The sequence below is a fragment of the Porites lutea genome, chromosome 7, assembly GCF_958299795.1.
Source record: "Porites lutea chromosome 7, jaPorLute2.1, whole genome shotgun sequence".
NCBI classification, from domain to species: Eukaryota; Metazoa; Cnidaria; class Anthozoa; order Scleractinia; family Poritidae; genus Porites; species Porites lutea.
This window is the reverse complement of record NC_133207.1, coordinates 25,549,318-25,561,753: the sequence shown is the minus strand read 5'-3', so window position 1 is coordinate 25,561,753 and position 12,436 is coordinate 25,549,318. Positions and strand designations below refer to the sequence as shown.

At 37.4% G+C, this 12,436-nt stretch overlaps 1 protein-coding gene across 1 annotated transcript in view; it reads left to right on the top strand.

The window, feature by feature from the left end:
- The window catches only part of LOC140944042 (uncharacterized), a 30,426-nt gene continuing 17,990 nt past the window's right edge, over positions 1-12,436 (top strand). The window contains exons 1-13 of the mRNA XM_073393149.1: positions 1-980; positions 1,094-1,163; positions 4,712-4,831; positions 6,142-6,258; positions 6,801-6,833; positions 6,989-7,050; positions 8,129-8,247; positions 8,373-8,442; positions 8,996-9,068; positions 9,846-9,913; positions 10,361-10,461; positions 11,005-11,145; positions 11,986-12,083. Of these exons, the coding sequence (XP_073249250.1) occupies positions 934-980; positions 1,094-1,163; positions 4,712-4,831; positions 6,142-6,258; positions 6,801-6,833; positions 6,989-7,050; positions 8,129-8,247; positions 8,373-8,442; positions 8,996-9,068; positions 9,846-9,913; positions 10,361-10,461; positions 11,005-11,145; positions 11,986-12,083 (1,119 nt within the window). The 5' untranslated portion in view covers positions 1-933. The remainder of the gene's footprint in view (positions 981-1,093; positions 1,164-4,711; positions 4,832-6,141; positions 6,259-6,800; positions 6,834-6,988; positions 7,051-8,128; positions 8,248-8,372; positions 8,443-8,995; positions 9,069-9,845; positions 9,914-10,360; positions 10,462-11,004; positions 11,146-11,985; positions 12,084-12,436) is intronic.

Below are 12,436 nucleotides of genomic sequence, written 5' to 3'. Positions count from 1 at the left end.
CAATCTTAGCAAGTAGGTAACCGCTTATTTCTGTAATTTTTCTTCTCCAACACTGCTCATTTTAGTGCTGACTCAAGAATGACAATATTTGAATCACAAAAAGAAAATTCGAAAGCGTCGTATCCTGAATTGAATTAGTAACTTAACGACAATGGAAAAATATATAAAATAAAAATTATAAAAACGCTACGCATGTTTTTGCGTTTCCATATAAATTTTCCCCTAGACATGGCGGGCTTTTCCATGTAAAATCAAAAACCTTGACAATTACAGCTCTTTTGATTGGTTGTCGACTATGTAATCTTTGTCCTGATTGGTCATACGCCCGCTTAGTTATTCACGGGTACTTGAATTTGAAATGAAATGAACACTCTCGAAAACTCGATCGTCACGAGTGCTTGAATATGTTTGAATGAACATGCCTCAAAACTCCTGTCTTGAACTTTCTGCAGGAGTTAGCATAAGAGGAACTAATGTCGCCGTTTTCCTGACCCACTTAAAAAACCGCAAGGAATTTTTTTGTTCTGAGATAATCTTGTATTTCCTTTCGCTGTAACGCCATCGTCCTTTCCTCACGCGAAGGGCACCTGATAGGCAAATTGATTCGCTCGTTGCTAATTTAATAGCCCCGCATAGCGGACAGAATTGGAATCACTTGGACAAGACTTTTGCTGAACATGTCATCCAAGCATGTGATTGTACACACGAGCAGTTCAGGTTGACAAAGAAAGAGAGCCGTTGTTCGGACGACAACAACCAGTTGTATGCTTGAATTAACACACTACTGATTCAATATGGGTTATTTTGGAACTGCACGGATGTCTTTGATCCTCTCAGCTTGTTAACGACGTTTTATTTGGATTTGTTACTAGCTATTTTATTTCAATTTGCTTCGAACGTCAAATCGAAGGCGCCGATATACGTTGCTCTACAATGGCTTCATTGAAAGTAGCCGTTCGTGCTCGTCCGTTAAACAACAGGTGAATTCGTTTGTTAAGTGTGCTTTTTGCATCGTTGCTTTCAAAATTTCTGTAGTTTTGTGGAAAAATGAAACGTTGTGTAGCTAATCTCCCTTTTTTTGTTCATCATGCAGGGAATTAGAGCTCGGTTCTAAATGTATTATTCAGATGGAGGGTCAGAAAACAACAATTTTCAACACTAAGGTAAGGTTGTTGACGGCGTACGTATAAATTATTACTAAAGCTTATTTAGGGAAGTACACATTTGTGTCGAAAGTGAAATAAGCTGAAGTCATTAGCGCTATCCCCAAAAATTCCGTGTCATGTGCTGACGTGATTTTATATTTACGTGCATTTCGTATATCCTATTCGCGAAATCTGCTTGGTTAAGATCTTTACTTTCTATTTTAAGTAGTCTACATACTGCTGTCGAGCTTGTGTAAACATTTCTTCTGTCTTCTAAAATACCCCTAATCCCGAGATTTATTCGACTTTCTTTTAATTGGAGTGTTTTATCCGTATAAAGGCAAACGTGGATTTGAAGTTCTTTCGGTGTGGTTCAGAATTTTCCATGAATGGGAATGCTTCCATAATACATACTAAGCTAAAATAAAGTACCTCTTTCTGGCGTGATAATCCCCCAAGTATACTGTTTCAAATTTGTCTATTTACGATCTATTTAGAAGGCGGACGTCAGTACTATAACGAGATAAAAAGCAATTTTATTCGTATTTTCATTTGCAAAAACTTCAAACGTTCCAAAGTTTCTTCTGTCAGTCGACTGCATGCATATCTTTGCAACTGTTTCGCTTCGATTTTCATTTCCCATGTCATTCATTGACGTGTGAAGTATTCAAAAGGCCAAGTAATAAAAATAATAATAGACGAATATTAAGGTAGAGTTTGTGAATTGCTGCAAGAAAAAGCTTGCTTTATATTATCACTTTCGTCCCTAATGTTCATTACAGTTATGTTTCTTCCTTGCCCTGCACTCAAAATAAATTGCTCTTTTACTCGCTTTGAAAATCATTGTTCTGTGGTGCATTTGAAAAAAAAAAAGAGAACACGTACGTTGTACCACTCACGAGATTGTCGAAGTTGTTAATATAAGCTTAAATTGCACTGGATTGTTTGTTTTACGAAAGATATTTAAAAAATATACGCCACAACCTGCCACCTGGTTAATTACTTCAGCTTCTTAAAGGACAAAGTTCGATTGCTTGCGGTCAACCATGTGAACTTGTGAATGTAATGCTATAACCATAACAAAATTGTACACTTTGTTGTTCTTGCTAAAAAGTTTACTTGTTAGCAGCGAAGTGCTAATGTTGTACTTTGTTGTACGTGTTGCTATTTTTCGTCGACACTGTTGGTTCGGAAAAAGTCACAGCGTGATCAATATTTTTCCTGCTGTGACTTGATGTTACGTAGCTCTGTATAATTTTGTTGTTTATATGTTCATTTGTTTATTACAATTTTGAACTATTCTGACAGCCACTATAGTGCATCTAGTTCCAGTTTTAAAAAAAATATAAATTCTTTGATTTTAAGGCGTTTATAAAAGTTAAGTTTTCTTGGAAGCTTAAAATAATGAGAAACAAGCTGAGAGGTCTTAACCTAGAAAGTGTACTAAACAAATGTACTCATGCCCCATGGAAAAATTTAAACAAGTTTTCCTTGGAAATTTTGACAAAATACCGTTTATAAGTTATAAACTAATTTCATGATATTATTATTGTCATTGATGCATTTTATGATAATATTGTTTTTCATATAATAAAGCATTAATTTATTAAGTCTTCTAGACAGTCCCAACATCTGAATGTCATTTTGATAGGCAATTAGCTGGTGCGGTAACTCGAATCATGGATTTTTTTAAGTAATTCTGCATTTGCAAAATGTCTGAATCCATGATCTTAACGGAACTCGCACTGGTGTCAGTCTAATATAATTATTTGTATTGAAAGGTCGGTTAAATATGTGTGAGAGAAAGCATCTATTGTTGGGGAACATAGTAGAAATAACTAAAATGAGGGCCTGTTGTTTGTTTCCACGGCACATGATATTGTGTGTGACAGATATCAACTTAGACATACTTTTGATGCAAAGAACCTTCCAAAAACACTTAAGGTGCTATATTGCACTTGATTCTGTGATCATAATATTGAGAAGGATGCTTTTTTTGTGGTGAGCAGAAATGAACCATGTTAATTTCCAGTTTCCTAAATTATTTCTTTATGATAAGTATCCCTTTGATTATAAACAAAGCAAGTTCCATCTTATAACTATTATGTCAAGAAAAAATTCTTGTTACAATAATTGTGTGAAGTGGGTATTTCTTATAATATGAAGACCCTGTGTGTGTGTGGAATAAAATGATGTAAACTTGACCTAGTGTATATAATTATTATGAGTCACCAGTTCTGCATTGTAACATATTTTCTGACCATTATTATCCTATGATTAAAGTTCAGCTGAGTGAAATAAAATTCAGTCCAAATTGAATTGATCCTTCTGTTGATCATGCATTCTCCACTGCATGTTCAAATACATTTAATTTTACAAATTAATAAAGTGAAATTTTGTTATTATATTAAGATGAAAAAATCTCAGGGTAACCAGTCCAACATTCAGTAGTTGAACCTAACTGAACTTGACAGCCACTAGATTGATATTGCTGTTGAGTTCGTCGATAGACCATTTTACAGTTGTGGGCTTAGTATCCTAGCCTTTGAGTGAAGGTGATGCTTAAGTTGATCTTGATTTGATACAGACCCCCGTCTTTTCTTATGGAAATTATGCTTAAAAATACTAGTTGACATAAGAACAACATGATTTACGTAATAAAGCAAGAAGGGTTGTATCAAAACAAGGTCAACTCCAGCCTCGTTTTCAGCCGTAACTGTAAAATGGACTATTGAAAAACATTATCAGGAAACTCATTAACACACTTTGCCGGTTAATTGTTCGATATTTCTGGTAAAATCCTACAACTAAGAACCTGCATTTTCCCAAGTTAGCCTAAACAGGTTCTTAGATAAAAGGTAATAAGCTCAATTTAGGTTCTTATTTTCCGCTTTTGTAGCTAACAGTACTTTAGTAGTGCTCTTCAGCTTATTGCTTATAAAAAATGTGCCAGTACATTGCAGTTGGAGTGATAAGGCACCTATGTCTCCAAAGAGGAACCTGTTTCAAATTTTAGGCTAAACCGGTTCTTCTATAGAGGGGGCCCTAACTGGCAAATTGTAGCCTATAACGGGTTCTTAAAAACCAGGTTCTTAGTCGCGGGTTTTTATTGTATTTAACCTAATGATTGGTCAATTGAGCAACCAAACTTCTGATAATTTACTAAATGATACAAACCACTTTTAAGAACTATTACTCGTATATTAGTAAATCACAAATTTTGTGATATACTATATCCTTTGATGACTTTACAAGAAGCATTTGAGTTTTGCTGGAGCTCGTTCTCAGCAGAACACAAAACTTTACCATAATCGCCCAGGAGAAACTTAAAATCGAACAAATTTACATTTGGAACCCCCAGCCCGTGACTACCAGATTTATGTAAACATTGATCTCTGTCACCAGTATGGAATTCTGTTGCTAAGGTACAGAGCTCCCTCCCTGTGAAATGCCCTATAAAAGTGGCAAAGAACGCTGAGAGACGGCTGTTTTTGCAGGCTAGCACTCCCTAACCTTTGGTTATTATGTACTAGTTTATGCATTTATGTATCTTTTTTTATCTGCAGCTGTATGGAGAGGCTGGAATGGAGGGTGACAAAGGGCGCGATTATAAGAAAGAGTTCTTCTTTGATTACTCATACTGGTCAGCAGATCCAAAAGATGGACACTTCATCAAACAGGAACAGGTAAAGAAGCCATTGTTTGGTTTGGCTTTGTTTTTGATCGCAACTTTTCGACCAACTACTGATGGTCTACTCCCCATCAGGTGATGTTGTTATTGTATAATTCAGAATAAGGATGGTGTTGGGTGAAATGTGCATCTACCTTTATCCTTTAGCTAGACAGGGTTGGGTTGCCTATCTGAAGGTGAGATCTTATTTGGACAATCACAGTACCATATTTCTTGAATAATAGCTGTCCCTCAATCAAATGCCTCCATCAAACATTACTTTTGATGCAAAGAAGAATGCCTCCATCAAACATTAGAAGGAGTAATTAAGGATGCAAAAATAAGCAGTTTTTCATATAATTTCCAAACACTCATTAAACATTAAACATGCATTTCCTTTGCATTTTCGCAAACTTATTAATTTATTAATAAGTTTGCGAATTACAACTAAAACATTTTGTTTGCACTAATCATTACTTGATGTCGAATGAAGAACTCATTGAAAGCAGGCCAGTATTTTTAATATTTTAAGCAATCATGATTTTCTTTCTAACCTTGGTTAATATTTGAACTATTTTGAGCTTGTGTCGTGACAACCAAAATAATCTTCAGTGAATTATTTCTGACAGTTTATTCTAATCATTTTGAACTTCAAAATACACGGCATCGTGATGACACTGAAAGGTCTGCATAGTTTATTATATCAGGCCTGTCATAAATTAGAGGGCAGAGAAATTTGAACAACTGGGGGGTCCTAATATGGTTCTATTTTTATTTTGTTTTTCTGGTTGGGGTTTATGCTTATAGTGACCAAGGGAAATTTCCTGTCTGATCCAGCTTTTTCTGACAGTCCTGTGTACAAATATTAATTTTGTCATAACTATCAGGGTTTATTCATTAAGAATTCTTGTAGCAGGAGAAAGATGTAATATGTTACTGGAGAATATTTTGAAAGCGGCTCCACAGCTGAATAAAAAACCATCCTAGGCTACCAAACATTAGCCAGAGAATTCCGTGTAAAAAACAAAAATGGAGAATTCTAATAAATAAATAAATAATAAATAACAGGCTTTATTTAAAGAGGGTAAAACACTTAACAGTAGTCCTAAGACACTGATGACTCTGTGGCCCTCAAAACAAATTACAAATATAGATTCTACAACTGAAAACTTTAAAATAAACCATTTTCAAAGATAATTTAGGATAAAATATAACAGATAATTTCTAAAAAGACATTATGACTAAGAGAGATAAAAGCAACATAAAACATATCTGTGATCTCCGATGCCTAATGACCCCCCTGAACTATTCTACAATATTTTGCAGGTCTTTGATGATCTTGGGCAGGGAGTATTAGATTCAGCATTTGAAGGATACAATGCCTGTTTATTTGCTTATGGTCAGACAAGTGCTGGGAAAACATACACAATGATGGGAACCAGTGTAAGTACAAACTCTTTCCTTCATACTTTGATGCTGGTGGACAAAACACTGATGCCCAGTCCATGGACTGGCTCAATGTACTATACCCTAAAGACAATAATATACCTTTTGAATAGCCTTGAATGGAAGGTACATGTACATTAAGTTACTAGTGGTGAATTTAGTCAAAAGGTAGTCTATATGGGTATTCCATCGGGACTGGGCATCAGTATTTCTTCTATCGCCTATTCTGACTGTCATTTGAGTACCAACTGCTTAGTTGTTAGAAATTTCAGTGTTCCATGGCAGTTTAACTTTGTAACATTTCTAATTCTGCCTTGATCATCAGTTAGATCTCCATTTCGATTAGCGTGCAGAGCAAGCTGCAAAGAACGCCAAGCGAGCGGCCAACTCCTTGCACACACTCGCACATCCTTTCGCTTGCGGCTCTCGCATGACTTCTCACAGCTCCCCCAAAAGGAGAGTTTGCTTGCAAGCTTGTCTAATTTCCCTTCCCCTGCCATGTACGTCAGTATTTAATGACACACTTCATTCACTTTCAGGAGGAGATTGGACTTATTCCAAGAATATGTAAGGTACTGTCATGATCACTTCATTTTTGTTTTTTAACTGCAGCTAATAAAAATCCCAAGTCTTTTAGAAGCAAGTTTATTTCAGCAGACTTACCATCATCATGTTATCCAGTCCAGCCTTCTCATCATAGCAATTTGTACGTCTTTTTTATTTTCAGGGGTTGTTCCGGTACATTGATCAGAACACATCACTGAACTCTTCATTCAGGACTGAAGTCAGGTAATTTAGACTACTGTAAATCCTCTATTAAGCCCCCTCTCTCAAATAAGCCCCCTCCCTCTAATAACCACCCCCAATCCTTTTCAGGGGAAGAAAGTTAAAAAGCCCCCCCCCCCCCCTCCCCTCTCCTAATTATTCTTCATTAATAAATGATAGACTGTATTAATCAATCACTACTGTAAAACTTTGTGTGGAATGATTAGAGATGGTTTACTTTACCAACTGGAAGTTTGGATTTGATTCTGATGACCTAAAACTTCTAATACTTGTACTTGAGCTTTTCCACTTTGTATTCTAGTTCTTTATGGAGAGCTGATACCATTGTCATTTCTTGATTAAATACGCCCCACGTCTCTGTTAAGCCCGTCTCTATTAAGCCCCGCCTCAAATGGGCTTAATTGAAATAAATGAGCCCCTCGGTGGGCTTAATATTGACAGTAGGCAAGATTGGTTTTTGATCCCGTCACCTGAATAGTAAATAGTTTTTAGCACAGAGAAAAAATTAAATACCTGAGCATCATGTGAAAGTACATGTACTGTTCTGGTTTCATATTAAAAAGTTTCGAATTTTGATGGTGACGTTACATGGGATGATTTGCAACAACAGTTTTTACTGCAAAAAAACATTGTTGTGACATTGTTTTGGATGGTTGCAACATTATTCCAGCCTTGCTGTGCTATAAATTGCCCTTGCGAATTGTACCACGTAGCATAACCTTTATAAGTCATTACACCATAGGATTTCAACACAGATTCAAAAGTTCTCAAGAACCTCCTGTAGAAATTATCTCCATGTCCATCAGTTTGGCTTTATTTAGCCAGTTCATATATGATATTACTTGTCTGCTCTACCTGTTTTTATTTAATATTTTCTTTTCCAAATAATAATCAAAAGACATGTGAGAAGTCTCTTAAGCTGTAATTACTAGGTTTTCACCTAAGACAATGTCCACTTTCTTTATCAAATAAGCATTAGATTCATAAACCCAAAAAACCAAAGCTACATAAGAATTGAAACTGTAAAGAAATTTAGGCAAGACGAGAAAAATTGGGTAAATTTTTGTTTTACTCTATCTAGCTACTTGGAAATTTACAATGAGCATGTGCGTGACCTGTTGAGGCCACAGAAACTTAAGAAGCTTCCTCAGCAAAACTTGAAAGTTCGGGAACATCCGAAAGAGGGTCCATATGTCGAAGGTAGGTAACAATATTTAAAGTTGTGCATTAGAAATCCGCATTTTCACTGCAATCCGCATGTTTTCTGGAGGAAAATCCATTTTCTTAGGTTGTCTTTAAAATGTGTGTTTTTTTTATTGTTGCAGGATTAACAAAGCAGCATGTGTCTGATTTAGACTCAATTGAAGTTCTTATTGAACAGGGAAACAAGCTCAGGTTTGTACTGTGGTACTTACAGATATTTCTTGTCTATTAAAGTGCATAAGTTAAGTTCTTTCACATTTTTAACCAGCTTTTAGCTCACCTAGAAGCCACATGGATAAATAAATAGATGATTATTCAATGTTCCATTGTTAAATACCAGCCAGGTAGTTAGACCTAGTGACCGTTCCTAAGCTACTTAGGGAGAAGAAATTAACCCTAAGTCCCAATAGTGACCAACAGCAATTTTCTCCTAACGATATCCATACTTTATCAAGAGATGAGGTTATGAGAATTAATAAAATGATCACCTAAAAGAAAATACTTTGATCTTTTATCAAATTCTCTTAACTAATTCTTAAAGGAAATGTATAGAGATCAGTTTGGAGAATTTGTATGTGGATATTGGGGCTTAAAGGGTTAATGCTTTGTAATATATACACAGGGAAAAAACAATCAATTACATATAAGCAAAGAGACAAATGAAAATGTTCACACAATGCATCTTGTTTGAGTCTCAGATATATGGGATATGTTTGAATTTAATTATGATGTTTTCTGTTTTCAGAGCAACTGCCTCAACGAGGATGAATAACGCAAGCAGTCGTTCCCATGCCATTTTTACAATAAAATTCACACAGGTAAGAATTGCCTTTAATGAAACTTACAGAATATTTAAGATGTAAATTAAAGCTGAATTGCCTGGGGGGTGGGGTAGTTTAGGAATTTTGGGGTGGAAATGTGCTGCTGGGACCCTGGAACCCTTTGCCTATTCCAGAACTATTTCAGCTGAATTTCGCTACCCAATACTAGACTAAACTACCCAAATCCCCCCACCCACCCCATCCTACAGTAGCCTGTAGGCTAAGTTGTGTAAATTTGATTTTTTTTATATTTTTGACTGGCAATTCCTGGTTTCCCTTGTCTAGACTAAAATCTTCAACTAATTGATCAGTTTCCCTGAAAATGATACCCTATTCTAGACCCACGCAAACTCTCTGATTTATATACCCTATGAACTGAACTGCAGTATAACCTTAGCCTGTTTACAGGCATTCAGTTGGTGGAGAGTGATGCGAACTGGAGAGTGTTCCATAAAAAAGAAGGAATTGAAAGAATGCTACCCCCATTCCCTGTGCTGTGTTTTCTTGCTCACTTTTCTTTGTATCGTCCTCACTTTCTGAATTCCTGGTTCAGTCTTGTATAACCTCCATCAAGGTGACAGTAAAACAAATCAAGATGAAAAGTTTTTGAATAAGAAGTGGCACGCACTTATTTTTCCACCGTGTATAACTCCAAGGTAGTCCAAGGAAACGGTAGAAGGAGTTTTTATGGGTGATGTATTGAGGGCATTTTAATTTTAATTAGTCAAGTTTTCTGTTATACAACTTGTTTATACTAAATCATGGTATTTTTAGGCCAAGTTGATAGGAGACATGCCAAGTGAAACCATCAGCAAGATCCATCTGGTTGATTTGGCCGGCAGGTTGGTATATTACACTGCATTTAATCCAGTCGCATGTAGAATATGCAGAGAAATAGTGGTTTAGTCCTGTTTCTAAAATTTAGTTTTTATGCAGTAAACTCACTTGGTAGATGGATAGGGGTTTCATAGTCCCAGTGGTAATTGGAGGAGAAGATGCTGCAATGTACTGCAATTCCGCGTAGTCTGTATTGCTCGTCTGAGACACACATGGTGCCCCAACTTGAGTGACTTGGGCCTCCAGATAGCCACGACAGCGTGCCAACTAGGTCCAGGTGGTACAAGGTCATGTGACCACCACGGCGTTGATGGACAAGTGTAGGGTGGTAGTGTTTGCAGTTGAGAATAGTAGCAACTCTAGTCGCTTGTATACTACGGTAGCTGGGGAATCCTAGTGTTTTTTTTTTGTTTTTTTTTGCTTTTCTGTGACATATATTTTCTTTTTCGTAGCGAGCGCGCAAGCGCAAGTGGAGCCGTCGGTGACAGGTTGAAGGAAGGCGCCAACATCAACAAGTCTCTTGTTACTTTAGGAATTGTCATATCCACTCTTGGTGAATACAAAATTTCCTTTTTTATTACGCCTCTAAATCTTATTTAAGCTTTTCATACAGTTACTACAAAAGCGATTTTATCCGGCGTGTAAGCTCTCATCTTCATTTAGGGGATATCTAGCATGGGAGCATGCCCTCTCCCTATTATCTGTTTATACCTCTTGCCGAAGGAGACCAAAAAACGCCTGATCGCAGTTTAGGGGATGTCGTGAGAAGCCACACGCGAGCGCGAGTTCTCGAGAGCTAGGGGCAAGATTAGAAAGGAGCTCCTCGCGGCTTAGTCTCCCTCGCAGCCGTTTTTTGGACGTCACGCAACGCTCCCCCAAAGGAGGGGGGAGACTACTCGCGGCTTCACCGCTTGCTCGAGCGTTCTCCCGCAGCTCGCTTCCCTCGCCACTCGGAACGGAAAATTTTTTCGTAGGCTACGTGTTGGCACAAGATGACCTCCCTCTCGCGTCCGTTTTTGTTCTCGAGCGTCCTTTTTGTTGCCCCTTCAAACGTCTGTCACACAGGATATACATGTAGTATTTATTTTTCTTTTAGCTGAGAACTCCATTAATTCTTCCACGATATCCAAGCGCCCATCTTTTCGGAAAAAGCTATTCGTGCCATACAGGGACTCCGTGTTGACATTTCTACTCAAGGACAGCCTCGGAGGGAACTCAAAAACCGTCATGATTGCAGGTCAGCATATTGGAATAAGTTCCTTTTGATAAGCGATGACTGAAGAAAAGTGCGCAACCTCGCTTGTGTCTTAACAGTCCTGTCCATTTTGTTTGTTACAGTCAACTCCTCTTATAGCGGACACTTTCGGGACCTCGAGTTAGTGTCCTCATTAGCAAGACTCCGTAATAGGGGGAGTTTATTTCAGTCAAATGTCTGTAATTTATTTTGGCCAAGGATGTAGCTGCTGTCCGCATTATCGGGGTGTCCGTAAGGCGATAGTTGACTGTGTTGCAAATACAGTCAACTCTGGCCTTGCGGACACCCCGATATAACAGACAGCTCGATAATACGGACATCAGCTACATCCCAGGCAAAAATAAATTACAGACGTTTGACTGAAATAAACTCTCGCTATTACGGACTCTCGCTAACGTGGACATTAACTCGAGGTCCTAAAGTGTCCGCTATGATGAGAGTTGACTGTAACTCTCCGGCTTACTCGCTACGGAACTGAACGTTTTAGTTTCGCGAAGAAACTACTTGTAAAGACGAAATCACAGGTTTCCAAATTTCCAGTTTCCAAATCGTAAAAATTTTAGTGTTCTAAACAGCAGGGACGAGCTCTCAAAAAACTGGTAGGTTATCAAGTTTTGTTGAGCGCCATTTGCAATCAATTTTTGTCTTCAATTTTGTCCACCCTTGCCCTGTTTTGAATTTGCTGTTTAATTCAAAGCTCTCTCCAATGTTTTAACTGGTTATTTTTATGGTTTTGCTCAATTTGGCAGGCAGTTCCGACATTCTGAATTTGGCTTAATTTCGTGACACAGCTCCAATAATATTTTTCTCCCTTTTTCTCAGCGATTTCTCCAGCTGAATGCAACTATGGAGAAACGCTCAGCACACTGCGATATGCTCACCGAGCGAAGAGTATTATTAACACACCAACAATCAATGAGGTAAAGTCAAGGAACAAATTAGTAATTGTAATAGGACTGAGTGGAGTACAATTCAGGGAGTCATTACTCGCCCGATTACCCCTGAATTGTACGACACGAAGTCCTATTACCAACTAATTGTGTCAATAAAAAAATACGAGAATCTCAGTCTTGACATATTTATTAATGTACCTAAATAAAAGTCACTGGACCAGTTAATTTCATCCATTTTTCTTTTCAGTTGAACCTGAACAGCTTACCTGGTCACTATTTATTCATTGATTTTGATTGGTTATCATGTGCTATGACGTTAAATTTCATTGGCCAGTGGCATTTGCTACTTGATTTTCATTGGTTCTTTAACTGTCCGATTT